Raw genomic sequence first — 12,988 nt, 5'->3', positions numbered from 1 at the left:
AGCTTCTGTAGAAGTAAATAAATTAAAAGCAAATAATTGTATATATTATGGTTTTATTATTTTTTTTGTCAAAGGTTATCCATTGTTTCCATCTTCTCATTTGCGTTCTGCCAGGTGGGGAAACTGCAAAACTTTTAGTATTAGTGTATTGTAACAAATACTAGTGTTTGTTAGACTAAGATGAATATCTGAATATCATCATTATATTTGTAACAGATTATAGGTAATTTCACAGGCAATAAACTCACTTCCCAGAAGGCCTGATCATCATAGCACTTCCTGTCCTGAGGGGGTCTCCAAATCTTCAATTTCAGGATGACGCCTGAAAAATACAGCCAACATCCCAGAGAACTTCAGTAGTTGGAAGGATCCTCTTGTCCTACTTCATATTGTTGCTATGAGAGGTGATTGTCAAGATTTTTTTGTATACTTTTAAAATATGAATCACTATGTACCTGTAATGACTCCCAAAGTAACACTTGAAGCAAGTGTGATGAGGAGAATTGTGATGTGGTACGCGGCAAACCTCACTGCCCTGATGGATCAAGATTTCAGAATGTTTTAACTTTCAAGTACTGCTTTTGGGTCATGGAAGAAATGCACTGGAAAGTTTCATACAATGTCACCTACACTGTCGTGCTATCCGAGTTCGCAAGCTGAAGAAAGAGCCGAACAAACCATCCCAGAATGCCAGGGATCCCATAAACACTGAGTATGCTGCAGGTGTCGTGGCATTTGAAAACTATTTGCATAAGTGGCTTGATGAGAGAAAAACAAATAAAGGTTATTACATTTTGCCAATCCATACTCTTTATCAATCCAATGTAAATACAAATATGTACCTTGATGTATATAGATCCCAAGGTTGACATTATGCCAGCTGATAACCCCACTGCCATGGCAACCCAAGGTAGAGGAAATGTTGACATAGTGGCTCCCACAGCAACGCCACCAGCAAGAATGCCGCTCTGTACATGAAGCTGGCAGAATAACACCTAGAGCAGTCAGCTACAAGCATAACACCACTCCCCGAAGTGTCAACTGTATTGCAAAGTGGCGGTGTAAAGTTACAAAATCTATATTTTCAGTTTACACACGTTTCTGTATATACTTCCTTTGATTAACAATGAAAGACTTCATGCCCTCCCTCTTTCTTTAGCTCTGTAATTGTTGCTCATAAAAAACAGCCTTCAAGACTTTGCAGAAGTTCAGTGCAAACCTCACCATGTTGATTTTGCCTCGAGGGTTGGAGAGGACAGAAATTGCGATGGCAGTCACAGCACTGACAGCCATAGACAGGTATGTGCTACAGATGATATTTATTTGAGCTATGGTCGAGAAAAACAGTGAGTTAAAGCTGGGCCATAACATCCATAGGAAGAGGGTCCCTGAAAAATAGATATCAAACCAAGACGAATTACTCAACATGTAGTGGGGAAGACACAGGGCTCATAAAAAAACAACTCAGTATCTATGCCAAATAGTTATGCTATCGCTCTGCGGTTGATTGCTTGACTGATTGACAGTCAGATTTTCCCCTCCCACTATAGGATAGCCACTGTAGACCAATCTATGATCACAATCTCATCTACATATTTAAAGCAACAGTAAGGAGTTTTGGTCTCAAACTAAGCATGCTAAAACCTTTCAAACACCAACAACACCACAGCTGGCAATGATAAAAGCTTGCCAGAATGCTAACTGATGTCTTTTGGCTATATAGTTGGCAATGTGCTATGAAAGCTTTCCCTACAGTTTTGTGGAGTGCATAGCCTGCATGTTATGTGTTCATCTGTCCTTCACATGGCCCTATACCATCAAAATGAATTTGAAGAAGATACCAAAACCTAGTTACCTATATGAAAACATTCCTAAAGAGAGGCAGAATGCGCCACACGTTTGGTTTAATAAGGTCACAGTTAAATCACCTGCCTTTTTTTACACTCACCAAATAATGAGAATAAAGCCATCTTTCGATCCGACTTCTCTTTTTCATGACGCGGTTCAATACCCTTACCCAGTGTCCATGATGTCATAATTCCAAAGAAGGCCCCATATATGTGGAGGAGCATGAGGCTGTGTTGTAGTTTGACCTGGTAGGATGCATGCCATTTCATTATATTCCCAGGTCTGTGCATTTTGAAATACACAAGACATGTAAAACATAACCTCATACAATTAGATGGTTAATCCCAGGGTTGGTTTTTTACCTTCAGTAAAGTTTGAAGTAGCCAGTGATTGAGGGTGAACCCAGCAACCTCCATCAAAGACATGAGGAGAAGGTGAACAGGGTTGGTCTTCCCAAGAACAACACCCATGGCAATTAGTGATGAGGCTGCACTCATCTCTGCAAACACCAAACTGGCACAACAGACATTCATAAATGATGGGTTGGGATCATTGTTTAATATGAAACCTTACATCATATCTTTTCACAATGCTCCAGTGAGTGTTGATTTTTGGTGTCTGATCTTTCTCAGGATTAGGCACAGAGTAATACCTTTCTATGGTGAGTCTCATTCTCCCAAGATATGGTAAGTGCAGAAGAGTCTGAACCACAATGGCCCACTGCACTGCCATGGCTGCAACTAGTAAGCTGAAGCCAGAACTGCTGAAGCCATAACGCACCAGGAAGGTGGAAAAGAAGCCAAAACCCATAAAAACCATCACATGGACATCCTGGAACTCTTGAAACCAAAAGAGAAAATGCCTTCAGATGCAGGTTTAATGTCCTGAACGCTAATGGACACACATTAATCCAAATAATGGAGGATTTTAACTGTAGTCTAGACCATAGTTATCTTGCAGAAATTGAGTGAGTTTACATAGACATTCGTTACAATGGCAGTTATGCTGTTACTTAAAAAATGAGGCAAACCGTTGTCAATTCAAGGAGCACCCAATTTCAATGCACAAAATTAAGAGCCAGTTACCCGAGCCACACAGGCCACATCACCATTCCAGTCTGTACAATACCTTAATTCCTGTCATGGCAACATTTTCTATTTCATAAGGCTAACTGTCATTATGTAAATGTAAGCCTACAGGGATATTTCTCTTTAAAGCATAAGTCATATTCAGAATTTGGCCAGGATGGTGAGGCAGGGAGTTTTTACTGTTATCAGCATTAGCCAGGACTGCATACTCTCCATCTCCACCCAACTGTAGAGTTGGAGAAGCTACAGATGCATGTAGAAAGAATGTATTACAAACTCCCTGTTCTAAAAGTCTTATTTGACTGTTAGGGTATGTTAGAATATTAGATTATTATACATATACATGTCTAAGTCACAAAGTCTACTCAAGTGCCATATCTTGTTGGAAGAAAATAAACACATGTTGTACCGTGGCATAAATGCATATATAAAGGCAATATTTTGTACAAACCTGCGTAAAACCTGATGGAATGTACGTATGAAACATCCACGTAAAACACAAAAAACAAGATAAATACCGTCTCCAAGAGAAAGGCAATGGGAGGGAGACGTGACCGAAGACTAGGTGCGTATTGTGGCGCCATTATTTAGTGTCAACCACTATGAACAATTTTAGCATTCGCTCACACGAGGATTTACTTTGCGTATAGGGCAAAAGGGGCGTTTCTGCTGTAAAAAATAGAACTACTGATACATTACCCTTTCATCGTTTGACAGGAATTCAAGTTGACTTAAAAACTGAATGAAACCAGCAGATATTCTTAATAGGATACTAATGATGTTAAAGAACAGCAAATATCTTGTTTGGCTAAATTCAGCCTTAGTATCTCAACTAAGTTTCCAATGGGATCGTGAACGCAGAGGATATGAATGTTTTATTCACATAAGCTACAATAGAAAGAATACCGAACAATTACAAACAAAATAGGGGTCCTAAAATTATTCCAGTGCAACAGAAAAATGTGGGCATCAAATATATAAAGTGGCATGTTATATACACCTAGTGTTAAGTGTTTACATTTTAATGAAATCCAAATGAAAAGCAGGGAAAATAATATTACAAAGCAGTCCTTCGGAAAGTCTGGACAGGCTACTGAGAGCATCATGCATACTTAACTCTTAGGGATACCTTGTGTAAATATCTTAATAAAAATGATTATATGAAATAAGATAATTTCTGGATGAGCAAAATGTGATGATGAGTTAAACAAAACAATGTTTTGATTTTTCAAAACCACTGTAACCTGGTGGACGCGTCTGAATTATTTGTTTGACGGTTAAAGTTTGGAGAGTCTTCTATCCATCTAACTGTTAGCAGACCTCCTACTGCTTGGTTTAAAATTGATTTGGACTTAAACTTTCAGTAGTAATTGTTACATTTTGATGTATGTACAAATGTGACTGACTAGCTGCTATTGTGGCTGACTAGCTGCTATTGTTGAGGATAGCCTTTAGATGGCACTGTGTTTCTGACAATCTAAAGCAAGTGGGGAAAACCCACCCTTTTTCAAAAATGTTCTTCTTAAAAAAAGGGTTTTCCCACACAGAACACTGACAGCCCCAAATAAGACAAAAATACAATACAAAACAATCGTAAAAAAGTATAGATTAGAAATTAAGCGACATTTTACAAACGTTGTAGCAATTCAGAACGTTTGGAAAACTGTGTACTTAATAGTTGTTTCGTTGGTGCCTGTTCGTCTGATTTCTCAAGCAGGTGAATATAAGTGATATTGTTGATATTTGAAGAGATTAATGTGGATGTCCAGAGGATTTGTCCATAATCCACTTAAAGAACCTTTTCATCACATGATGATATCTACAGTATATTGTTAAAAAGCACACATTGGAAAGCCAGAAAATCAGGAGTTAACCTGCACACAGGGTTGCAATGAGATCATCCAGCTTGGATGGAGAATGTTTCGTCTCCTAAAGAAAGAGTTTAACGTGTAACATGTTTAATTATTGAAAATCTGATATATGTATGTGCTTTGTAGAGAATCAACATTTATTGAATTGCAAGCAATCATCAAATTACTGCCTTGTTCTAAGTGCTCAGAAGATCACACTATCAATTGGCTCGGAAAAACACTGGGTGGGAAGATCACACTATCAGTTGGCTTGGAAAAACTAGGGACATTACAGTGAAAGCTCTTAATTGCTCATGTACCAGCATAATCCACTTAAGATGTTGACTTCAAAAGAGCTTTTGAAGACCTGCACTCATCACATTTTTTCATAAGAGTTTTCCTGGCAATCTCTACTCTTAAGTCTTTATGTTCAATTTAAGCAAATTGAGATCTCAAAACCAGGATCAAAATGCCAGCAGTATCAGGGGTTTACGAACACTTGGAATGTTAGTTTTGTTCAATGACAGATTTTGTGGAATTAATCAATTTGCTCCAGTTGATTCCCCCACCTGTGAATAGTGTTTATGAGCTGCATACACTCACAGAGCATCCAGATCATGACAGAATCAGAGTGAAAGCAACACAGTTTTGGCATCTCAGCAAGACGAACACAGATTCTAAGTCTAATCATGGAGCCTTGCGAATGTTGATGAGCTTTAAGACTGACTTTATGATCCGGTTATGCAAAAAATAGGTTCAGAATGGGGGCCACTCCATAATCATTCATCTGCCCCTTAATCCCCTATTATAATTATATGGTATGATCAACTGATGAATGTTCAGAATCAGAACATATATATGAAATTGTCATGGTGTAAATCAAAAAAGTGAACATTTTGAGAAAAAACACAATACAATATATTACTGTAACATTTCATCCTGACAAAATAGAGAATTGAGAATGCAAACAGATCCAGCATAACTCAAGACGAACCAGCTCATCATGTGACCACTCCAGCTTTTCTCAGTCAAGTAAAACTAAGAGGCCTGAAATGGCCTCAATTCACTTCTGCGCCACTTGTTTGTCGTCTGTGTCAAGTGTGAAATTGTCACTTCCACTTCCCATGCCACTGGGTGACCCAGACAGACAGAAAATGGGTGCAAACATACAAAGGACGGGGTAAGGGAAAGTACAGAGGGACCCCAGTAGGCATGAAAGCAGACAGATGAATAAAAGAGAAAGGCAAGCAGTGACAGCTCTTTCCTGCTTTGGGCATGTACAGGAAAGCTAATGTGGAACATAAAGAGATATTTACATTTTCCTATTGAATGAAATATTGAGTCTAACAAAAAAAAAAGAACTGTAAGATGAATCATTGTGACTATTCAATGGTTCTGTAACTTGCATAACTGCTGGCTGCTACTGTGTCAGAGTGGCATCACTACGGTTGAGTATGCACTCTGACTGCCATACCTAATGAGCCTTCTCTTTGGCGTTGGGGTCAAGGTGCACATTTTTGTACGCCATAGACCTAGGTTGGAGTCCGGGTGGGGGTGACTGCTCTCTCCCTTCGCTACAGCTACGCTTTTTGTCAGAATCCATCCTCAGCCGCACTGACAACCAGATTCCTTTGTCTGGGGAGGCTTAGGCTGGACAGGTGCTCCAACAGTAAAACCATACCATCCGTCTCGAATGGAGATTCTGCGTTTCTGGAACTGATTGTAGATCCCCTGGGCCAAAGTCTGAAAAGCCAGGCTAACATTAGTGTTGTCCTTTGACGAGACTTCAAGATAACCCACCATGTTGAGCTTCTTAGCCAGGGCCTCTGCTTCCAGCGTGGTGACCTCTCTTCGTACATCCAAGTCACACTTGTGGCCCACCAGCATGAATATCATGGGGTTAGGTTTGACATAGTCAAGCACTTCCTGTTGCCAACTGTGGATACGCTCGAAGGTCGGTCTCTGGGAGATGTCAAATACGAGTAAGCAACCAACAGAGTTCCTCATGTAGGACTTGGCAATTGACCTGTGTGAAGGTAAACATCAGTAAAAGCTTGCCATGGGGAATACTTCAAAAACATGTACTATGCCATAAGATGGTAATTTGATGTTGTTACTGATCTATGCAATCAATCCATGATGCTTGTTGAATGAAAATACAACTTGTACTTTCTGATAGTAATATAATTTTTAACATGATTACTACAGCTCACCTGAATCTCTCTTGTCCAGCAGTATCCCACAGGAGCATTTTAATTACAACACCCGGGTCAAAATCCAGATGATGAACTTTAAAATCAATTCCAAGTGGAGACTGTCTGGAGTCATCAAATGTGCCCTCTGTGTAGCGGTGGAGAAGAGAGGACTTCCCTACTGCTGAGTCCCCAAGGATGACGATCCCAAACCTGAAGTTCCACGATGCCTCCATTCTGCTGCCAGTATGGCCGGATGAAGAGCATACGCTGGGAAACAGTGCAGTAGACTGGAGAGATCTTCACTGCCTCAGCTCGATTTTGAAATAGTTCCTTGCTGAAATAAGTTTCAATGAATGTTCACCTGGATGTTGGGTAAATCCTCCTCTGACTGAACAAACAGGTTGAATACAAAAGCATTTCTTTACAATTGTCGTTGAGTCCACACCTAGGTGTGAATGGGTAAGGCGTTGTGTATGTGGGCAGATCTCAATACTACATTTGTGCGTCATGTTAAAGCTGACCATGTCAAAACAGACGCTTCTGTCTCTTTACACAGTGTCATACGGAGTGTTTTTTAATCATAAATCAACTTTTTTGGGGATGCAGTGGATGACTCAATACATCTACAATGCATTCAGAAAGCACCCTTCACTTTTTTGACATCTTGTTATGTTGCAGCCTTATGCTAAAATAATTTGAATTCATTTTCCCCACACCAATCTGTGCTCAATATCCCATAATGACAAAGAGAACATTTATTAAAAAAAAGGAAGTAGTATTCAGACCCTTTGCCTTGACGCTTGAAATTTAGCTCAAGTGCTTCCCATTTCTCTTGATCATCTTTGACATTTTCTACACCTTGCATGGAGTCTGCCTGTGGTAAATTCAATTGATTGGACATGATTTTGGAAAGGCACACAACTGTCTATTTAAAGTCTCACAGATGACATGACATATCAGAGCAGACCAAGTCATGGGGTCAAAGGAACTGCCTGCAGTGCTCAGAGACAGGGTTGTGTGTGTGTGTCTGTGTGTGTGTGTCTGTGTGTGTGTGTGTGTGTGTGTGTGTGTGTGTGTGTGTGTGTGTGTGTGTGTGTGTGTGTGTGTGTGTGTGTGTGTGTGTGTGTGTGTGTGTGTGTGTGTGTGTGTGTGTGTGTGTGTGCTTGCACTGCTCAGAGACAGGGTTGAGTCAAGGCACAGACCTGGGGAAGGCTATACAAATGTCTACTGTATTGAAGGTTCCCAAGAGCACAGTGGCTTCCATAATTCTTAAGTATAAGAAGTTTGGAACAACTTGGGCTCTTCCTAGAGCTGGCCGCCCAGCCAAACTGAGTATTCGGGGGGCAAGGTTCTTGCTCAGAGAGGAGACCAAGAACCTTATGGTCACTCTGGCTTAGCTCCAGAGATCCTGTGTGGAAATGGGAGCAACATTTCTTGTTTTCCTTTTGAATAAATACGCAAACATTATCATGTTGTTAACATTATCTTGTTTTTACTTTGTCATTGTGGGGTATTGAGTGTAGACTGATGAGGGGGTAAATTAATTAAATGGCATGAGGCTGCAACATGACAATATGTGAAGGGGTCTGAATACTTTCTGAATGCACTGTATTTGTTCAGTTTTCTCAAAGACAAGAGTCCATTCTCACCTTCCTTTGTACTGCGTATCTCTGTTTTGCTGACCTTTTCCTTTTCTTTAAGATGTCAAGCAAGACAGAGCACGACTTTGGCCCAGTGGCACTGTTTGTTTGTCACATAATGTGAATGTACCTTGAAACAAAGCTACTTATAAGATAGGCCAAACCATACCCTTATGACAGACCTCACAAGTCAGAAATACAGCATGACAAAACAAATCGAATATCATGACAAAACAATTTATTGAAGAAAAAAAACTGCTTAATCATCAACTGAATATCACATATGTCATAGAATTACAATGGATACAAACAGAACATGGTATTCAGACCTAAGACTTACAATACTACTTAGTCAAATACAAAACACAGAAAATGTGTTTTTGATTAAAAAAAGTCAATGAGAATGAGAGAGATGTTCTTAAATTCTGTGCAGTGGCCTAATGATAAGGCAACACTCCTAGGTGTCAAGACAAGACCTCGGGTCTCCTCTTGAATAATGTGCACTATAGACTTTTAGTTGCAGCTGAAAGGGTTCCTCAATGTGAAGCTTTTGTCAGAAAGGCTGGAGCTTGTTTAAGATGAACACAAAGGTCATTCAAAAACAGGCACTGAGCTTTCATACAAATCCTAATCTCAGCTCAAACAAAGGTGTTAGCTCCACCGAGCCAAAATAATAACTTTAAACATGATTTACATGTTCAAAATATGTCGAATGAGATCTGATATTTATTTATATTACAATCTGTCACAGTGAAAACACATTCTTCCATACCACCACATCATACCATCCATCAAACACATCCACATGTTTTGAAGGTGCCCTCACCCATGCATCAGCTCTGCTAGCACAGGGAGAAGCGCCGGGCGTTGATGTTCATCTTGGTGACCCCAATGAGCTTAAGCGGGGCAGACAGCCCGAATCTGGGTGTGACGGGTGAGTCGCAGAGCAGGTCTGACAGCTCGGCGCGTTCTTCCAGCTCAAGCGTAGTGTCGTTCAGCATCTTGCGGTGGAGGTGACACGTCTGCTCGATCTTCAGCTTGCTGATGTCACTGCGCAGGCACATCAGTTGCTGGGCCAGCTGCTGGTCCTGTACTCGCATTTCTTTCTGAGGATGAGTGTTAAAGGATGAAGAGTTATTTAAAAAATTTTGTATGCTCTGTTTGAACCATTACTTTATTATAATTACACAACAAAGCAAAGGTTCCTGCTCACCAGTTCTTTCCTCAGCCAGACCAAGGCCTCGTCTATGCTGCCGAATCCCCTGAGGCCTGTAAAGGTTATGCATTCTCCACCACACCCCTTGCCAGGCCCTGCGGCCCTGGGTCCCTGCCTCATCAGAGATCCAGGAGCATATTTGTCCTCTGTGACTGCCACATACTCCACTTTCCCATTCTGGCCCCTCGTAGCCTGGGCCTCCAGCTGGGCCCTCCACCCCAGGTAAGAGGACCTTCTTGTCTCCACCTGCAGCTTCTCAGTGAGAGCCTTCAGACTCAACAGGTGGTCTTCCTGGCAGAGGCCCAGTATTTCTTTTCCTCCAAAATCTCCCACCATAATGCTTGGGATTCGCTCAATAGCCATGACCCCTTGATGAAAGATGTTTACATTTCAAATACTGGTGGTATATTTATTTTAGAACAAATTACAGTGAGTTGTTACAGATTCAAAATTAACATTTTTATATTCAAAATGTGACTAGAACATCAATAGACAGCAGCCATAATAGCACTTCTAAAAACAACAGAGGATATGTTCCTACCTCTACTCCTTGTTAAGACCAACACTTGATATTTAGTGTGGAATTAAATGCACAAAGCTTTAGGAATACCTTCTCAAAAATAAAATAAAGTGTATGTATGTCAAGGACAAATTCACATCTCAGCACTTCTCACTTGATCATTTGAATTTGAATTGCCATTTCCATCAGTATTCCAATTATATTAGTATTTACATTGGTCATTCAAATGCAAGTACAACAAATCAAAATGGACAAATTAAAGAGATATATCATTGAAAAATGTTGCCTATTGTCATGAAGAAAACAAAATCACAAAATGAAACATAGTATTTGGAAAAGAACATGCACTTTTACAACCATTTAGTTGTGCAAACAGTAAACGGAATATACAGTGAACCAACCAAACCAACATTGCCCGATGAATTTAACTCATATAACAATATAATAATTTATTTTATTCAGAAAAACACTATGTTTACAAACTATGACTGCTTTAGGATTCTTCTTGCTCTGCTTTTTAGGTAGTGTTGGACTTTTGACAGATGTCTTACAAGAGATTGGGATTAGCAGTTACTCCTCCCTGTAATTAGGTGTCTGCATTGTAAGTATTGCGAAATTTTCCTTTGCAGCAAGATTGAGGTGAGGATTAAATGACGCACCACTCTGTTCTCTTGTCGGAGAATGACATTTGCTTTCATATACTTTACAAAACGATACTTTGTAGAATAGCCTTTAGAACAGCTATGTATTAAACATGATCTAGTTGATATGCTTGAGATTTGCTCAATAGGTATGATCAAACCGTTCCCGTAGTGAAAGACACAGGGAGTTAACATAAACTTGCCGCTCATTTTCATAAACAAAAAAAGCATAGTTTCCAAAGAGAAACAGACACGCAATAGACAGCAACACTCATTAATCTGTTAAATTCATCTATCTGCTGTACCACCTACAGTTCAGAAGAATATTCTACAATAAATCTGGGCCATGGCAGGTGATTGCTAAATCAGGAACCTTGAGTTTCAGAGATGGGGACTCAAGTCTGTGACTTGGACTCGAGCCGCACTTAACTCGCACATCTTTTCCTGTCTAAAACTAAAATCACAACACACACCACCACAATGGGCTTTTGAGTAATAGGCTGCTCAGCAAAACGTCTGTGTGCAACTTTCTATCCCCACAGAAAAGAAATACACTCCTCTAACCAGGCCTCTGCCACTATCAAAAGATCTATCTCCACATAGCTTGAAAATGCATGTAAGTGAATCGATCAAGGTTCTTAGTATGGACACACTCACAATTCCATCCCATCAAAATAGACAAATGCATTGTATGAAACTGAATGAATTGCAATATTTTCCAGTTGACCACCTGGACCACCTATAACACACCATGCAGCACCAGAGTCAGTTCAGCTAGCAGCAAAATCCAATGTAATGAATATTATGAATGGGAGGCATTGTGATGCGTTATCAATTGCTATGGAAAAGTAACATAAAACTAATGAGTTGACATAATTTATAACACAATCACTTTAGATGCATGCATATTTTTTATAATCTTATCACTTAAATATGTAGTATAAAAATAACTACAAAGTACAAATAGGCATACAGTTGACTTATAGTCACCAATCCACACTGCAAAATCTACATCTGTTTGTAAGTGTCATGTGCGTTGCATTGGCTAAGGAAGGCATATGCAGACACTTACCAGGAAATATTTGATAGACTCCTGTTGTAACCCTGCCTCAAGCTTTTTCTTTGAGTCGCATCTCTGACTTGAAGTTTTCTTCCTGGGATTTGTGGTGGTTGGGGGTGTGGTGTTGAAGAGGGGGCGTTGCCTAGACACCATTCAGGAATTTCTGGCAGATCTTTATTCTCTCTTGAACTTCTCAATGGTATGATCATCATAGGGATAGCCTGCAAACTCCATTTCAGCATTTCCATTTGAATAGCTGTGGCTATCATGTGTTACACTAAGCATTTTATGTATCCCGCAATCACCAATGAATGAAAGTGGTGGATGGTGGATAACCTAAATGAGTCCCACAAGCACCGTTGACCAGCAGCCTGGTCAGTTGGGGTGGAAAATTGCATAGTCTTTTTGGGCCTATGTGCTCCATTTTTATTTAAAAGTCATACCCTGAAACATAAGCTTTTGAAAATTGGGCATGATCAAAAACGTAACTGAATTCTCTTCACCCATTGCTTGGCACAGGGCCTTCACTACTTCACGCCATGTTAGGGGGTCATGGGCCACCCGTTTGACTTCCTCCATGTCATCCCTATGGAGCGCAGTTCTGTCTCTAGGGTTCTCCAGGTGATGGCTGGTCATCCTCTCTTCCTCTATCCTTGAGGATTTCAGTCCAAAGTTTGTCTAATGATATTTCTTCCACGCAAGATGTGGCAATCCAGTACGATTTCTTTTCTTTTATGGTGTAATAAATGGGCTGTTGGTTTGTCTTCTCCCATAGAGCTTTGTTCAATATTTTCTCTGGCCAACGTTATCTTTAGTATATTGCGTAGACATCTAGCCTATTAATGAAGACCTGTAGCCTCCGTTCTATTTGCTTGGTGTGTTTAGATGTTTTGAACAGTTTTCACATTTGAGTTGAACATGCTTGATATG

At 40.1% G+C, this 12,988-nt stretch overlaps 3 protein-coding genes across 5 annotated transcripts; all 3 read right to left on the bottom strand.

The window, feature by feature from the left end:
- Positions 1 to 33: 33 nt before the first annotated feature.
- rhd (Rh blood group, D antigen) lies at positions 34 to 3,580 on the bottom strand. Of its 3 annotated transcripts, none has more exons than XM_031579824.2 (10): positions 3,388 to 3,576; positions 2,501 to 2,687; positions 2,211 to 2,361; positions 1,949 to 2,093; positions 1,225 to 1,328; positions 843 to 980; positions 631 to 758; positions 456 to 535; positions 249 to 322; positions 34 to 123 (listed from the first exon to the last, which is right to left on the bottom strand). In XM_031579824.2, the coding sequence occupies exons 1-10, from the start codon at positions 3,518 to 3,520 to the stop codon at positions 97 to 99; spliced, it is 1,167 nt and encodes a 388-aa protein (XP_031435684.1). In that variant the 5' UTR covers positions 3,521 to 3,576; the 3' UTR covers positions 34 to 96. The 3 variants fall into 3 exon arrangements, with proteins under 3 accessions (XP_031435684.1, XP_031435683.1, XP_031435685.1); XM_031579823.2 differs by having other exon boundaries at positions 1,225 to 1,388; positions 3,388 to 3,575; XM_031579825.2 differs by lacking the exons at positions 34 to 123; positions 249 to 322; positions 456 to 535 and having other exon boundaries at positions 542 to 758; positions 1,225 to 1,388; positions 3,388 to 3,580.
- A 2,269-nt stretch (positions 3,581 to 5,849) lies between these two features.
- Positions 5,850 to 7,214, bottom strand: LOC105895495 (ras-related protein Rab-39B). The gene is made up of 3 exons (XM_012822131.2): positions 7,000 to 7,214; positions 6,468 to 6,812; positions 5,850 to 5,916 (listed from the first exon to the last, which is right to left on the bottom strand). Exons 1-3 carry the CDS (start codon positions 7,212 to 7,214, stop codon positions 5,850 to 5,852), a joined length of 627 nt encoding a protein of 208 aa, XP_012677585.1.
- A 1,748-nt stretch (positions 7,215 to 8,962) lies between these two features.
- Positions 8,963 to 11,343, bottom strand: LOC105895484 (protein FAM167A-like). The gene is made up of 2 exons (XM_012822120.2): positions 9,835 to 11,343; positions 8,963 to 9,727 (listed from the first exon to the last, which is right to left on the bottom strand). Exons 1-2 carry the CDS (start codon positions 10,198 to 10,200, stop codon positions 9,464 to 9,466), a joined length of 630 nt encoding a protein of 209 aa, XP_012677574.1. The 5' UTR covers positions 10,201 to 11,343; the 3' UTR covers positions 8,963 to 9,463.
- Positions 11,344 to 12,988: the final 1,645 nt, after the last annotated feature.

This window comes from Clupea harengus, chromosome 14, assembly GCF_900700415.2.
Source record: "Clupea harengus chromosome 14, Ch_v2.0.2, whole genome shotgun sequence".
NCBI classification, from domain to species: Eukaryota; Metazoa; Chordata; class Actinopteri; order Clupeiformes; family Clupeidae; genus Clupea; species Clupea harengus.
This window is presented reverse-complemented; position numbering and strand designations above follow the sequence as displayed.